At 37.8% G+C, this 16263-nt stretch overlaps 1 protein-coding gene across 1 annotated transcript; it reads left to right on the forward strand.

Annotated features, from left to right (window-relative positions):
• Nucleotides 1–1065: 1065 nt before the first annotated feature.
• Nucleotides 1066–15857, forward strand: LOC120341857 (phospholipase B1, membrane-associated-like). Its single transcript, XM_039410419.2, has 13 exons — nucleotides 1066–1249; nucleotides 3377–3438; nucleotides 4197–4290; nucleotides 8748–8806; nucleotides 9426–9537; nucleotides 10559–10670; nucleotides 11140–11191; nucleotides 12001–12147; nucleotides 13092–13280; nucleotides 13838–13942; nucleotides 14378–14473; nucleotides 14710–14772; nucleotides 15100–15857. The coding sequence occupies exons 1-13, from the start codon at nucleotides 1168–1170 to the stop codon at nucleotides 15295–15297; spliced, it is 1371 nt and encodes a 456-aa protein (XP_039266353.2). The 5' UTR covers nucleotides 1066–1167; the 3' UTR covers nucleotides 15298–15857.
• Nucleotides 15858–16263: the final 406 nt, after the last annotated feature.

Here is a 16263-nt window from a genome sequence, read left to right on the forward strand (position 1 = left end):
AGTGATGGGACACAAAGTGTCACTATGGAGTAAGAGCGCTGTTTTGGGGGATCCCTAACTTCCGATCGATAAGTCTGCGGTCTCTGGCCAATATTCTCGTCTTTACTCTTGCTACATTTTTCAATATGCGCATACGTACACATCAGTACCGAGCCATAAGATGAGAATAAAGAGTTAGTCACACATAAATATGTGTTAGTGTGCAGCAAAACTCTTGAGTCACTTAGAAAAGTAATTTTCACTGTTGCTGCAGCATCTTTGCATTATAAACATGGGCTCAATAACACAAATGCACAGAAGAAGCATTAGTTCTCGCGTGATCACCACATTCCAATAATAATTAGCTGAAGTTTTTTAAAAGCATTTGCGGCAACGTAAAGTTCGTTTTGTTGTTCCGTGCGAAGGGGTTGCTGCAGATACAATTTAACGAGGACAGTGTACATAAAACATTAAAATTTGTGATTCGAATAGCGATAGTTATGTGAAAACGCATAAATCATGGTCGCAATATTGGACAGATATGAAGGCGTGTACTAAACTTTCTAAAATCTGAAACGATTATAATTTTGCACTATTTTAGCATTTTGAATGGTATCCTCTAACTTTACTCAGAAATAACTTTTTTTACTTTTGAGTGAGTGGCCTAGCTTTATGCAGTTATACTTGTTAGAGGATATGTCGCACATCCGTGTCTTAGGCCAGTAAGATATTGAGCATGTAGTCTCCGTAATACTGTTAAATTAGTATGCAGATACAGTCACAATTTTAAGACAAATAAACATGCATACATACATTTTCAGTAGATCTCGGTACTCCTGAAGTATGTGAACCAAGATGGCGGACACCGGCACGTAGAATGCATTATGATTAAACAATTCATGCACAAAAAAGCGAAAACACCCTGTGAAATAACCTTATCAAGCAATGAAACTAGGAAAAACCGGGAGTATCTATGTAGAGTGGAAAGTAGAATTAGTTTTTTGCCTAGCATTTTGGCCCAACTGCGTTGTGGTCTTTTTAAGGGGTCGATAGCCCTCAAGTGGAAACCGCTGCCTTAATATCTATGCTTATACCCAATTAGTTCAACTGATTCCTGGGCCATTGCTCAACAATTCAATTCCGAATCCAGCTTAGAATTCTAGATAGTTTAAACCGAACTAGATAGCCATGAAGACTGCGATGCATATACTCTGCTCAATCCTGACAATCACGACTATTGGAATGACGTTCACAACCGGAATCGAGTCAAGTAAGTTTTCCATCATTTTCGTGACGTAATGACGTAATGATAATGTCATGTTTGAAAATACAAACGAATTTCGAGTTTCTAATATTCATTTCTTAAACATTTTCTGAGGTAGGCGAATGACATTGTAAGTGACAATTTTTAATATGTATTTTATAGTGGAAACAAAGTAATTCACGGCTTCGCATATTCAGTACCTAATCATTTTGTGGAGTGAGTGACGTAATATTTGACCTAATAATAATATGTTATGAATGGCAAAAATGAATAAGTTTTTCATTGTCGTAGTTAAGGCCAATGAAATTTCGAAAATAAAAATAAAAAATTTGGAGCAGTTATACGTCTATTTTGCATTCGCATTTTATCCTACCAAACTTCCGCATGAATATTAACCTAAAATGGATATCATTTAATTTTCTACCAATAAAATCCAGGTACATGAAACTGTAAACAGCATTAGCGTTTTGGGTGCTCCCGAAGTATGCGAACCAAGATGGCGGACATCGGAACGTAACATGGGTAACAGGTTAGGGTTAGGCGATAAATTTTTTCCAATTTTCCTTATTTTAGTCCTATTATCAGTTCGAAGACTAGCCAAGAGCCTCCCGTAGTATTTATACCTAAAATTATGGCCTAACCCTAACCTGGTACACATATTACATTCCGATGTCCGCCATCTTGGTTCGCATACTTCGGGAGCCCCGCGTTTTGATTACGTATTCATGCTATTCCCATACGCAACCTGGACCGGTAACTGGCCCAGAAGCCGCTTTATACTAGAAAGCAATTTTTTAAGTAAATTGCCACAACGCAAATTTTCACAAGGATTCGCCACAACATATATTTTCACAAGGATTCGACACATGAATTTTCACAAGGATTCGCCACAACACAAATTTTCACAAGGATTCGCCACAACACAAATTTTCACAAGGATTCGCCACAACACAAATTTTCACAAGGATTCGCCACAACATAAATTTTCACAAGGATTCGACACATGAATTCTCACAAGGATTCGCCACAACATAAATTTTCACAAGGATTCGCCACAACACAATTTTCACAAGGATTCGACACATCATGAATCTTCACAAGGATCCGCCACAACGCAAATTTCCATAAGGATTCGACACAACGCAAATTTTCACAATGATTCGACACATCATGAATTTTCACAAGGATCCGCCACAACGCAAATTTCCATAATGAATTCAATCTCTCCTGAGGCTGATACGGAAATTCTATCCTAATAAGTGCATGATGTATTGATATCTAGGCGTCCAAAATACTTTTTGGGTTTAATTGGAAACTTTGACTCCGGCACTTTAACTTTTTTTCTATTTCAACTTTGACTTCATATCTTTATTTTGTCGATAATGAAAAATTTCTGTTCGAGTAATAGCTTTGACTATGGGATCCAAATCGACTAAGTTGACTGAATAAAACAAAACTAGGAAATTATCAATCGTCTCAAAACAGCCGCCTTCTAGTTAGTGACACCTCGTTTAAAGCCCTTCTCAGACATAAACAATGCCATGACGACAAAAATACCGTGGTTTAACTTTAGTGCAGGGGTCGGCAACCTTTTTGTCGCTTGCAGGCCAAAATTAAGGGTTGCAACTTGCAAGTCATTGTCGGGCCTCACATATTTTAGAAAGTTGAAAACCGAACGGATGATACTTTTTATAATAAAAATCAAGCAGTGATACATCTCTCGAATAGAATATAGGTTTATTTCCTCATTACATCTCAAAAAAATCCATTTGAATATTTTCAGCGCCATTGAAACCTTTGCACTTAACATCAACGTTTCTGCGTTTTGTTGCCATTTGTCTAATTATAATTAAACTATATGCTTATTAAACGAGTAATTGTGAAGTATATTCTTGTTAGGTCATAATATGATTCAGTCTAAAGAATATAATCGTCAAAACGACTGTTTTGTTGCCGACCCCTGCTTTAGTGTGTGCAATTTTACTACAATGGAATAGTTTGAAGTATTTTTTTCTATCACATTTGAGTGACATATTTTCTAAAGTTAAGTACGAAATTTATTTTGCAAAGTGCTTTGTATTTCTTATAATAATAATAAAAAAAATTCCCTAATTACACCAACTTATTTAACAGAGGCCAACCAGCTCTGGAAAGAACAAATGTCAAGAATGGACAAGATTATATCTGAATATAAGGTGCAGTGAATTTATATTTTTCTTGAAAATATTTAAAAAATCAGAGAAAATAAGAAAACTCTGTTCTGAAAGGTTAAATGTATTGAAACTGATTTCTAAAAAATATTCGAATTTCATAAAAAAAAAAAAATTGACTCTGGAAAGTCGAGCATAATATACTTTATGTCATAACGCCTAATTTATTATTCAAGCAGTTGTGCTGAATGCGGTGACACAATGGTTAAAGTGAGATCAGACTTCCCAAGTAAAATTCCATGCCCTTGGACAAAAGCTTGAACGAGCATTAGTAAAAATCCATTTTCCAAAAATATGACATTTTATATATTTGGTTTTACTGTAGCGATATCTTGATATACTTGAGGTTGCTTGTATATAACCTTGTTCTAAACTAGGGGTGTGCAACCTTCAATACAGGAAGGCCAGATACAAATAAGTGGGCAAAACTACCTTTATTTAACATAAGTTCTCTACTGTTTCTGGTATTTGCAGGCATAAAAATGTTGGCAATATCTTATAACATTCGTTGTTCGCTTCGAAGAAGCTAGCTGATACAGCACTGTTAATATTTGGAATAACTCGCGCGTAACAAATTAAACTAAATTAAAAACTCGTCCTGCTGGTCGCACAACCTTCAAATCGGCTTCGGCATTCCTCTGCGCGCGGCACAACTTTTCCCTGTTGGCCGCATTTGGCCCGCGAGCCGCAGGTTGCACACCCCTGGTCTAAAACTAAACATTTATTCTTACCTTTTGTTTCAGTTACCGGAGTCAGAGAATCAGAAAAACTCTCGAATGATTGGACTTCCATTCTTCGACATCAATTTTGTAGACAACTTCAAAGATGAAACAACAGGTATGTAGATGAAAAATATTTTCGTACTTTTTTTTTGGTGGTGGTAGGGGTAGTACCAGATACCCACAAAAGTAAGAAAAAAATAACTGGGTGAACATCAGTGAAAAGCGTGTTTCTTACGATTAACACGTTTCGCCATAACCAGGGTTGTCCAAAACGAATTGAATATTCGAATGTATTCGAATATCAAAGTATTCGAATACCTTTTCGGCTGACTTTCGAATAATTCCGAATAGTAGCCACTTTCGCCGTAAACGTGGTGTTTCGTTTTACCGGAATCTGCAAACGACTTTTTATGCTGTCTCGCGTATTGTAATGATGATGAAATAGAATCGGCACTTTGATTGTTTATATTCTGTGCGACCGTACGTCGCATAGTGTTGCGACACATTTGACACATTCCCATTAGTCGAAAAATTGACAATCACCGTATTTCCCCGGCTAATAAGTCGTTTTTCTAGGCCCAATTTTTCGGCCTTTTTTTTCTTCGTCTAATTGAGAAAGTATGTTTATTTTATTTCTATGTGGCCTGCTTATTATTCGCATGAGTCTTCTCAAGCATGATTTGTGTAACCTTATATTTGGGTCTTAAGGTCTGCCAATCATGATATTTAATCGCAGGCCGGTTATCGTTACTTTAAAGAGAAACACGGCCACCGAGATAAAATGATTTGTGACCCTTTCGTTTTGTCGATTCAGCAGAAAACGACAGGGACAGGAAAACACAGCTGTGAAATAACCCGTGGACGTACCGTGTAGTACTTATCACATTTCAAAATTATTTCAACATTCGGGTTAATGGGTTGTCCAAAATGATTGCCGCTTTACAACTTAAATTTACCGCTTTATTATTGAAAATAGTTAATTCTGTGAGTATGATTCTACCAAACTCACATGATCCTATTTGCCATGTAGACTTATTATCCGGGAAATACGGTATTTTTAGCGGTAATTGTTACGATATTCAATAAATTGTCACAAGTCGATTTATTAGAAAATAATTTCTGGCAAATAATTTTGATAACGATAGTTAAAAGTATCGATCCTTTACCAGGATGATTTTTTGTTGTGCAAAATAATCCAATCCATGACTGGTACCAGCATTTAAAATGTCATGTCGTATTAATTTAATTCTGTTCAACGTAACTCATGGTTGTATCGACAATCTGTGGACATAAATTGTGTGGTAAACTGACAAATACCGCGGGTATTTGTGGACATGAAATATGTGGTAAACTGCCCAATTATAATTAACTTCGGATTCGTATTTACAAAATAATAAAACTATTATAATTCTAAAATGCAACGGCGATCTGTGGACTTAGAATGTGTGGTAAACTGCCCGATTTACCAACATTTGAGTTATGATAATAGAATTTAAGTAACACGGTAGGGCATTTCAAATAATGGTATCGGTCATGGATTCAAATATTTTGCGCAGCACAAAATCATCCTAGTAAAAAGTCCATACTTTTAAGTACAAACCAATGGCAATCATTATACAAATTATTTTCCAAAAAGTATAAAGGATAAAGTATAAATTATTTTTCCGACTTGAGACAATTTTTTCGTGAGTACGAAAATAAGAATCAAAACTAATTATATTCGGCACAATATCACGGCAATCTGTGGACATAAATTATGTGACAAACTCGCGATTAATATTAATTTTTGATTCCTCTTACAATATTTACAAAATACAACGGCGATCTGTGGACTTAGAATGTGTGGTAAACTACCCGATTATAAATCGTTTTTGATTCCTATTTTCGTATTTATAAAATAATAAAAGTATTATTACTCAAACATACAACGGCGATCTGCGGACTTAAAATGTGTGGTAAAGTTCCCGAATATAATTAATTTTTGATTCGTATTATTGTACTCACGAAAAAATTGTCACAAATCGGAAAAATACTTTATCCCGCTTTTTGGCAATTAATTTGGATAATGGTTGGTATTTAAAAGTATGGGCGTTTTACTAAGATTTTACTTTTGTGTTGCGCAAATATTCAAATCCATCACCGATACCACTATTGCAGTATTAATTTAATTCTGTTAACATGACTCATAGTATATAAAATATATATCGCAATAATCTGCAAATATGAAATGCCTGGTAATATAGCTAGGTTGTAACTTGTAGATAGCAGTTATTTCATTGCTTTTTGTATGGAAATTCCTACATACATTTAGATAAGCTGTAATTAGTGGATTTTATTTTCGAAGTATTCGAAATTTCATATTCGAAAATAATAATTTCGAATGTATTCGAAATAGTGAACTATTCGGTATTGGCCATCCCTGGGCCCATAACTGCCTGCCCGGGGCGTCTGCCTCTATGCAAGTTTGTCTTGACAGTAGTGATTAGTAATATGCCGTGCTGCTTTGCTAGGGTAGCCACGGTGGGCAAATTGTCGATTGTGAATTGCTATGGATTGTAAGAGATAGATCGGCCGTGTGTAGTTTCTAACAAACAGCAAAGTGTTTATCTTTTATTACCTTTATATCCGAGTAAATTTTCCGAATTTTCTAACAACAAAAAACAAAGCAGCTGCTTCTCAGATATATTGTAGCAGTTTTACGAATTAGAAAATAAGGCAAGGACACAGTTTAAAGTACTCGTCTTACAAAGTCTGACTTTGGTCAGACGAAACGTTACATAATAACTATTGTGAAAGTGTGAAGATGTACGGCTTTCAATCAGTCAAAAGGTCATACAAGATTGATATAAATGACCAAACGTGCCATGTTTCGTGAGATTCAATAGTTTAGGCAAACAGGCCGAACAATGGTGGCATTTTCTGTTGTATATTAATTACAGGGGTTGAGGACTTTATACTATTACGTCAGTCCTCATATCAGCAAAGTCAGTGATCATATGTACCTGATACTCGGAGTATCGTTGTAGGAAGCGGTCCCTTTTTTTTCGTTCCAGTTTGCCACGCAAAAGAGAACCCGTTCTTACAATTTAAACTCTCGCCACGGGTTATAAATCTCGCGACCTCTCAAATTGATATAAATGACCAAACGTGTCATGTTGTGTAAAGTTTAATAGTTCAAGCAAACAACCGAACAAAGACCGTCCTATGTTAGCAAACATGTAACTACATCAAAAGAAAATTTACATTAAGCAAACTTCCCCAACTTTTCAAATTCACGGCTTATCAAAAAATACTTTCCAAAAGATATTCTTGGAATAGAATTACAACCACGAAACGTCCTATATGGCACATGCACATTCAATCAAATACAATATGCGAGCTTGTTTTTGTTCACATGAACAATCTTAAAACGCCCGTTCGATATTGCCATTCGTATTTTTTTGACGATAATTTTACCAGATTTGATGATTCACGTCAATTCCTGAATTCGGGCAGGATTTTTTGAAAAATAAACTGAATACACCCCTCAACGATCGTAATACACAATTTGATCATATTATTATCGTCCCTAAACGCCATGCAACGTATAGAATTTACAATTTGTTAGCAAACATTTAACTACTTCAAAAGATAGGTTACTCACCGCAAAGGTTCTCAAACTCGCTACGCACTTACTAATACACGCGTCACGTATCTGGCCCTCAGTCGTTCATCCTTAAAAATAAAAAGGAGTGTTAAATGTATAAAGAAATTAATCCTACGCCCTTTAAAAAGGTTCTAGGCAAGCATATATATGTATATTTACTAAATGCAGTACTATACAATTTTATAGGGACCTCCAGAAGTGTGCGCACCAAGATGGCGCACAACCTGAAAATAGTATGTGTGTACCGGTTAGGATTAAGGTTGTGCGACATCTTGGTGCGCATACTTCTGGAGCACCTTTTATAGTCATAAATTATTTTTTCCATTAATTGTTACGTCTTAACCCCAATCAAAACTCTGTATTCGCAGACGCTAATTTGTAAGGAACTGAAAACTATTTTTGTATACGACCGTTCCGTATCCAGTTTTTCACACTCTTGTTGTAAGAATGGACACAAAAGTTTAGACCCGACAACTTCCTGACTAGTTGGCCACCGTGTCTTCAAGTAAAAGTGAAAGGTCTTCTTCCTTTATTCCCTGTTCTTATTGAAAACGAAATGTACTAATGGATCGTTTTGTTATTGTGTTGTTCTTGGTATTTTATTTTTTTATCGTTAATCGAAAAAATCGCTTTTCTTATTAACTATTGGACCAAATTGCTTTGAAATTTTCAATGGTTAAAAGTTGTATTTTTCGCGAACAATGTATTACTTTAATTTATTTTGAAAATTGTTGTGGGTTCTATGCGATTCGCTTTTCGTGCGATGACGTCATCAAAAATTGTGCACCTTGTGGCGGTTCTACTTTCGCGTTAGTCGTGAAGATTGCCGTACAACTGGTCTACCGTGACAAAATGCATACCCGTACTACTTTGTTTTGGTTTTCGTGTCCATATATTCGAGCATTGCTTTCTTGTTTTTATTTTAGTTCACAGCCTGAGACCACAAGATATTGACATCGTTGGTGCAATGGGAGACTCCTTGACGGTGAGTGTGTCAGCCGTATTCGGATTGGGGGGTACGAATTTAGCATCAAAATAAATTTGGATTACTTGGAGTATAGTGGTCGTAGCCACGACATGTTATGAACGTGTTTAAATTTTGAAAAATATAACACTTTAGAACAGTGGTTCGCAAACTTTCTAAGCCGCCCCCCCTTTTTAGAATTTGTCAAGTCTCGCGCCTCATCTCAAAAAGAAATAGCTATTACAAATGTTATTACCTTCCCGCCTGTAGGTGGCCCCATTTTAAGGTGTCTTTCAGAGAATTTTTAGGTATTAAGGAAATCTAACCTAGCATTAAACGTCTCAATGTATTGATAGGATAGAATTTACATATTTACCCCGGAGGAGATTAAATCTGATACGACGACTTAATCATACGGCAACCACGGCCTCTCGTCCGACACCACTTCCCACAGGGTGTGATAAATTGAGTGGGTAAGGCCAGACCTGAACAATATCGGTCCTCCCAAATAATAATAGCCCTTCTATATCGTTAATTCGTTACATATCAATGGCGCTTGTACAGGTTTTTGTTCAGTGCAAATGGCTTGAATAAGCGTCATGTATAAAAATAAGACTTATTGAACCTTTGCAATTATCAGGCTGCAAACGGCGCTGAAGGACAAACAGTCGCAGAGATCGGAATTGAATACAGAAGCATTTGTTTCAGCGCAGGAGGGAACGGGACTCTGGAGGAATCGATCACGGTACCAAGTAGGTGGAACTAGTTCATAGCTGTTTTTTATGGTCAGTGACTTTTTGGAGTCTGGAGTGAAAGATGTTTTGTCTCGTTGAGAGTGTTCTTTAAAATTCGGACGCTAGTAGGGGTTTCGTGACCTGTGGATGACTGAAGAAAGTCTTGTTTGAGGAGAAATTCCGTGTAAAACGTTGCATAAATATATTTTGCCCCTAACTTTGCTCAGAAATGTTTTCCCATTCACACATGAGTGCACGTAATGCACCGCCATAATTTGCATAGTTAGGATAGGATTTATATATTTATCCGAGAAGAGGAAAGCTTATAAGACGGTTTAATCAGATGGCAAGCCACGACCTCTCGTCTGGTTACCGGTTCATATGGGGTATGGGATTAGTTGGCCATTTGTTTGTTTTCGAATTCATGGGCTTGATGGTGGAGGAAACCGTAACCGACCAGCGATTACGTGAATCACACTCTACGGCGGCAAGGAGTCAACAATCTTCTCGCACACATCCCCGTATGGAATTCGAACCTGCAAACCCACCCAGAGTAATCAAAGAACCGGTGGCGAGCGTATACGATGCGCCACACCGCTTAGTTAGTTTCAATAGCTATTGGCATTTCAATGGTATGGATAAGCAGCTAATGGTATGAACGGAACTAATAGTCAACGAGCCTGGTCACCTAGTCACGCGGTTCGTAAGAACATATTACCTATGATGTGTAGATTGTAGTTTAAAATGCTGAGTTAGCGCAAGTTTATGATCTTAAAGTCGGATCGGAAGCTTCAATATCTGTTACTATAATCGTTATTTTTGATAAAGTAACAGTGATAACGATTCCACTACTGTATCTTTATAGAAGCGGTATCAAGCTTTCGGTAATTCAATTCTGGGGTGACGATATTCAAAATTTTGAGTACCATAAGCATATGGTTCTCAATGGCAAATATGGCTAATATGGCATATTAGCAACTATATAATAACAGCGGAAATAGTTCAATGAATCCACGTGTATTTCTTTCTCTATTTTCAGACATTCTCAAGAAGTTCAATTCAAGATTAGACGGATACTCCTATCTGAACGGGCCCAGAGTCAACCAATATCCATACGGTTTCAATGTGGCGGTTCCGGGCGCTAGGGCAAGGTGAGATTAGATAGTAGCGCTATCGCAATGTTTGTTGAGTTCATCTATTTCGTTGAAATTTGCTAATCGTGAGAAGAAAATCCACGGGCGACAAAAATTTTAACAGCCTAAATGATCCAGTGATCTATTATTCAACACAAAATGGGACAATAAGTAATTTTAAAAGAATGTTTTGCTAAAATCCGCCTTTTTTTCGTGTACTAGACAGTCGTTTGAAAATTGTAAATGATGAAGATGAAAATGTCTCATTGAAATATTTTTTTGTTTTCAAATGTTCTCTGGGGTGTCCGGGTTCGCTGTTAAAAATTAAACCCAAAAAATTAAAAGTGAAAGCTAGTTTTGATAAGCTATTCTTGTGATATTCTTGTGTAGGGAAACGATTATCGCAGCACTTTCGTGAGTGGTACAATTATTACACTATTATTTTTACACCGTCCAAATATTCAAGTCTTTTCTACTTCTTTTACAGAGATATGTACGGTCAAGTGGTTCGTCTTATTGATCTTCTCAAAACGGATGACGTAAGATATTCATATTTTGATAAGAAATTGGCGTACGAATCACCTGAAATTCACTTTTTTTCAGATAACATATTTATTCTAATTAGACCTTATTTCATTTGTCATGTTCTGTTAGACCTCCTCGCGGGTGCCACCGCTCGATAACAAGTGTTTTCGGCATCTCGTTTCCCGTGAAATTCAATTTTCTTTATATTCTTTTAATTCGTGCATGTATATCATGCGTATTTTCAGCATGGTGAAGAAATAGGTTACTCGTTGTTCCTAAAAAAGTCTTTTCCGCAACTTACGGACCAATCAATTTCAAATCTTCAGAAAGGAAGTCTTATACTTAGAGATTTACTTTATTTTGGGAGAAAGAGAATCTTTCCGGTTCGGCATTGTCTACAGCAGTGGTTTCCAACCTTTTATAGATCGTGGGCCCCACTTCAAAGGCTTTTAGCCCTTATGGGCACCTGGTTATAATTTTAGTGGTATTTGGATTGGAAGATTCCAAATTCCATTATGTTCAAACAATTCATGCTTATCAAAATGGAAACACCCTGTGAAATAACCTCATCAAGAAATAACCTAGTCCTAGAAAGAACGGGGATTTTTCTTGTAAAGTGAAAAGTAGAATTAGTTTTGCACCTTGTGGCCCCTTTCCAACCGCCCTGAGTTGCACTTGTAAACCGCAGGGGCCTATATCACTACACACCGTAAATGCAATTGTGGGCATGGAATTTGAACCACATATGTGTAGTAAGAGTCAAGCTCTACTGTTTGAGACAACTTTAAGCCATCGTAAACACTTTCTTTCTATATTTTATCAGAGATCGAATTACGAAGATGATTGGAAACTCGTGACACTCTTTATTGGCGGGAACGACTTATGCGCAATCGGTCGAGATCCTGATGGAGCGTCGGCTGAAACTTATGTTGCTGAGATCAAAAGAGCGCTGGATTTGCTGCATGCAAATGTAAGTGGGAATAGGGGAATAGGGGGTTAATTCAATGCCGCACGAAAAAGACTCACTTCAGAGCAACGTCGCGGGGACTCACTCAGATGTAGGGGAGACTTTACTGAGCAAACTTACAAGCAAAGCAAACTTACAAAGATGAGCAAAGTTGCGGGCACTCACTCAGAAGTAAAGATGACTCATCTCTGAGCCAAGTTACGGGCACTCACTCAGAAGTAAAGGAGACTCATCTCTGAGCAAAGTTACAGGCACTCAGAAGTGACGAAGACTCATTCCTGGCAAAGTTACTGGCACTCACTCAAAAGTGACGAAGACTCATCTCAGCACTCACTCAGAAGCAAAGGAGACTCATTTCTGAGCAAAGTTATGGGCACTCACTCAGAAGCAAGGGAGACTCATTTCTGAGCAAAGTTACGGTAGCTCACTCAGAAGCAAAGGAGACTCATTTCTGAGCAAAGTTACGGGCACTCACTCAGAAGTAAAGGAGACTCATTTCTGAGCAAAGTTACGGGCACTCACTCAGAAGTGAAGATGACTCATCTCTGAGCAAAGTTACGGGCACTCACTCAGAAGTAAAGGAGACTCATTCCTGAGCAAAGTTACGGGCACTCACTCAGAAGCAAAGGAGACTCATTTCTGAGCAAAGTTACGGGCACTCACTTAGAAGTAAAGATGACTCATGTTTGAGCTAAGTTACTGGCACTCACTCAGAAGTAAAGATGACTCATGTTTGAGCTAAGTTACTGGCACTCACTCAGAAGTAAAGATGACTCTTTTCTGAGCAAAGTTACGGTCACTCACTTAGAAGCGAAGAAGACTCATCTATGAGTATAATGACAAGCTTTCACTCAGAGGCAAATTGGACACATCTCTGAGTCTTATCGGATTTTTATTCTCCGCCGGGATAAATATGTAAATCTAATCAGACAATACCTATTCAACAGGTGCCGAGGCTGTTCATCAGCATTGTCGACATATTGGAAATATATCTGCTGCCTCAAGTGGGTACGGGTTACGGTAGCACACCACAATGCAGAGCTATGCAGTCATCTTTCTGCAATTACGTCGTTGTGGATGCAATTAATGACGAAACCGAACAAGAGAGATTAAAAGCAATTAATAAGCAATACCAGGTCAGTTGAATTTGTTAAGAATTGATAGCTTTGAGACCGCTATGACTAAGTGTTGGGGGGAGAAGGGTTGATCTAAGTTATTGACTCGACTCATCAAAGCGATTAATTTCAGGTGAGTGAGCACTGGATATTCAACTGCGCCTTTCCATGAGTCCATCAGATTTTCCTCGTCTTTAAACTTCTGCACAAGCTGCTCATCATTATTTTTGCAGTGCTTCTGTTTTGCTATAATATATGCCAGCATAGCCGCCAAATCCTATATTTTTAAATTTTTTTTATAAGATTTTGTATGTGGACGGCCACATTATTTTGTCACGACGGCCGCAGGTTGTGCACCGTTGGGTTAGGCCATAATTTCAGATACAAATACTACTCCCCGAACTCGTAACAGTTCTTAAATAAGGAAAATTGGAATAAAATTATGGCCCAACCTTAACCTGGTACACATACTACGTTCCGACGTCCGCCATCTTGGTTCACATACTACGGAAGTAACAAATTTTGGGCTGGCTACGCCCTTGTGGTCATGTCAGGTAAACGAATATTTTGTTTCGCAGATCCAACTCCAAGAACTGATCAACTCTGGCATCTACGATACGAGAGATGACTTTACTGTAGTTATTCAACCTTTCCTGAGAGATACCGTACTCCCGTATACCGATGTAAGTATTGGTTTTGGAATAAGACTTTTGTTTACCGGGAGCAAATGAAGTCGATAAGACGGCATAGTCTCTTCTATGGTTACCATTCCACATTGGATATCGAAATTATAGCCAGTTCACTATATGTATAGGCTACAATGTGATGTGGGCGCAACAGTCTTCGTGGTCAGTGGTCGGTGTTTATTGTATAATGGCGTGATACAACGCTTACTCGTGCCTTCTGCTCCGACTCCGACTCAAAGGTATCTTTTTTATTGGAAGGAGGGGGTGCATTGCCCCTCAGCCACCCCTGACTACGTCTATGTCCTATTTACTTCCGAGTGAGTGCCCGTAACTTTGCTCAAAATGAGTTGTCTCCTTTACTTCTGAGTGAGTGAGTGCGCAATACTGTGCATTGAGCAAGTTCTTTTACATGTCTATTTTATTGATCTGTAGGACGGTGAAGTTGACGCCACGTACTTCGCCCCAGACTGCTTCCATTTTAGTGACATTGGACATTCCATGAGTGCCATCAATCTATGGAATAATATGGTGAGTACGGTGTTACAGGGTACACCAGTCTTTCCCAACCTAGGGTCCCGTCTAAAAAAAGGTAGCCTGAGAAGCTTCTTGAATGCTTACTGGCTGGATGAGACGAGTGTTGGCACTGTCGTAAGATGAGTTATGATTGTTAGTACCGGACCAAGGTGTGAGGGGTTGGCATTTAATGGGAGGCCACAATTCTTTACCTCTCAGATTCCATTTTCTAATACTCAATTTTTCTTCAGCTGGAACCGGTCGGATCCAAGTCTACAGTTTGGAGCATCACCGATTTGAAAGTTCCGACAGAGGTAAGAGGCCTAATATCCGAAATGAAAATGTTCGAACGGGATGAAACTGTCCGAAACTAAACAAAAGTGTCCGAAACGACACGAGACTATCCGAGACGAAAAGAAACTGTCCGAAACTAAATAAAAGTGTACGTAACGAAAGTGTCCGAAACCTATGAGAATAATAGATATTGAATAATCGCAAAAAAAACGAATGTCATGACCAACCATTGAAATTCAGAAGCTATTGAAACTATGTAGAATTACAGCGTTACATCGAAAAGAAAAACAGCCAAGGATTAGTAAATTTTAATAATTGTACTAAAATACTTATTTATTAAATTTCAGGAGCACCCGTACCTTTTCACAAGCAAGAATAGTCTTCCACCGACGCCAGCTCCACCCCCGGATGAAGAAGTAACGGAAGAAGTCCCAGTGTGGCTTATATGTGTTATTGCTGTGCTCTTCGTTGTCGTATTGGGCCAGTTTGTAGTGTTGTTTTCCATGCGACGCTCTTTTAAAAACAATAAACACGTACTAGCGTGAATAAATAGACTTTTAAGGGTGCATTCTGGGACGTACCAATCTTTTCTGTTGACCAGGACGAGCCTCTGATAATAATGCCCCTTGCACCTAACTTCGAAAATAATTCGAGAATAAATAAATGTTGCTGTACATGAGAATAAATAAATTAAAGATCAAGTAAGAATGTGAAATGTATGTATTATTATTTTTGAATCATCAAACAAAGCAACACACTCACACGTATAAAATCAAAATCATTTATCTGCTGTCCCTACAACGTGTTGCCCGGGGCAACTGCCATCATAGCCGGCTTCCGGATGCATTCGAACATTATACCACACGCTTTAAAGTTAACCCCAAGGGGCTAAACTCTAAAAAACTGATTTGAAATGATGATAAAAACATATATTGTTGACCTTCAAACATTTCAACTTTTTATTGAAATGTTTGGTACTCCCGAAGTGTGTGAACCAAGATGGCTGACACCGGAACGTAGGATGTGAACCAGGTTAGGGTTAGGCCATAATTTCAGGTACAAATACTACGGGATTCACTTGGCTAGTCTCCAAACTCGTAATAGAACTAAAATAAGGAAAATTTGAATAGAATTATGGCCTAACCCTAATCTGATACACATACTACGTTCCGGTGTCCGCCATCTTGGTTCACATACTTCGAGAGTATCAAATATTTTATTCAATAGGTCTTTAAACTTAGGTTAGAAAACCAGTTCAGAACGCATCTTTTTCTACGTAGTCTTTTCAATCAATTTTTTTTCAATTGTCAATTTTTGCTTATTTCGAAACAGATTTTGGTCATTTAAAATAAATCCTACGCGGAAAATTAGTAGGTTTATGCTCTCTTGAATTCATTCTCCACAAAAGCTAATGTTTAAATTTTCTCTTATTTTTCCGCATGGGATCGATTTTTCCCCTGTTCAATGGGATGGTTTTATACTGGATGCACCTTTGTATTGTTGGAAAAATA

This window comes from Styela clava, chromosome 1 (assembly GCF_964204865.1).
Source record: "Styela clava chromosome 1, kaStyClav1.hap1.2, whole genome shotgun sequence".
Taxonomy (NCBI): Eukaryota; Metazoa; Chordata; class Ascidiacea; order Stolidobranchia; family Styelidae; genus Styela; species Styela clava.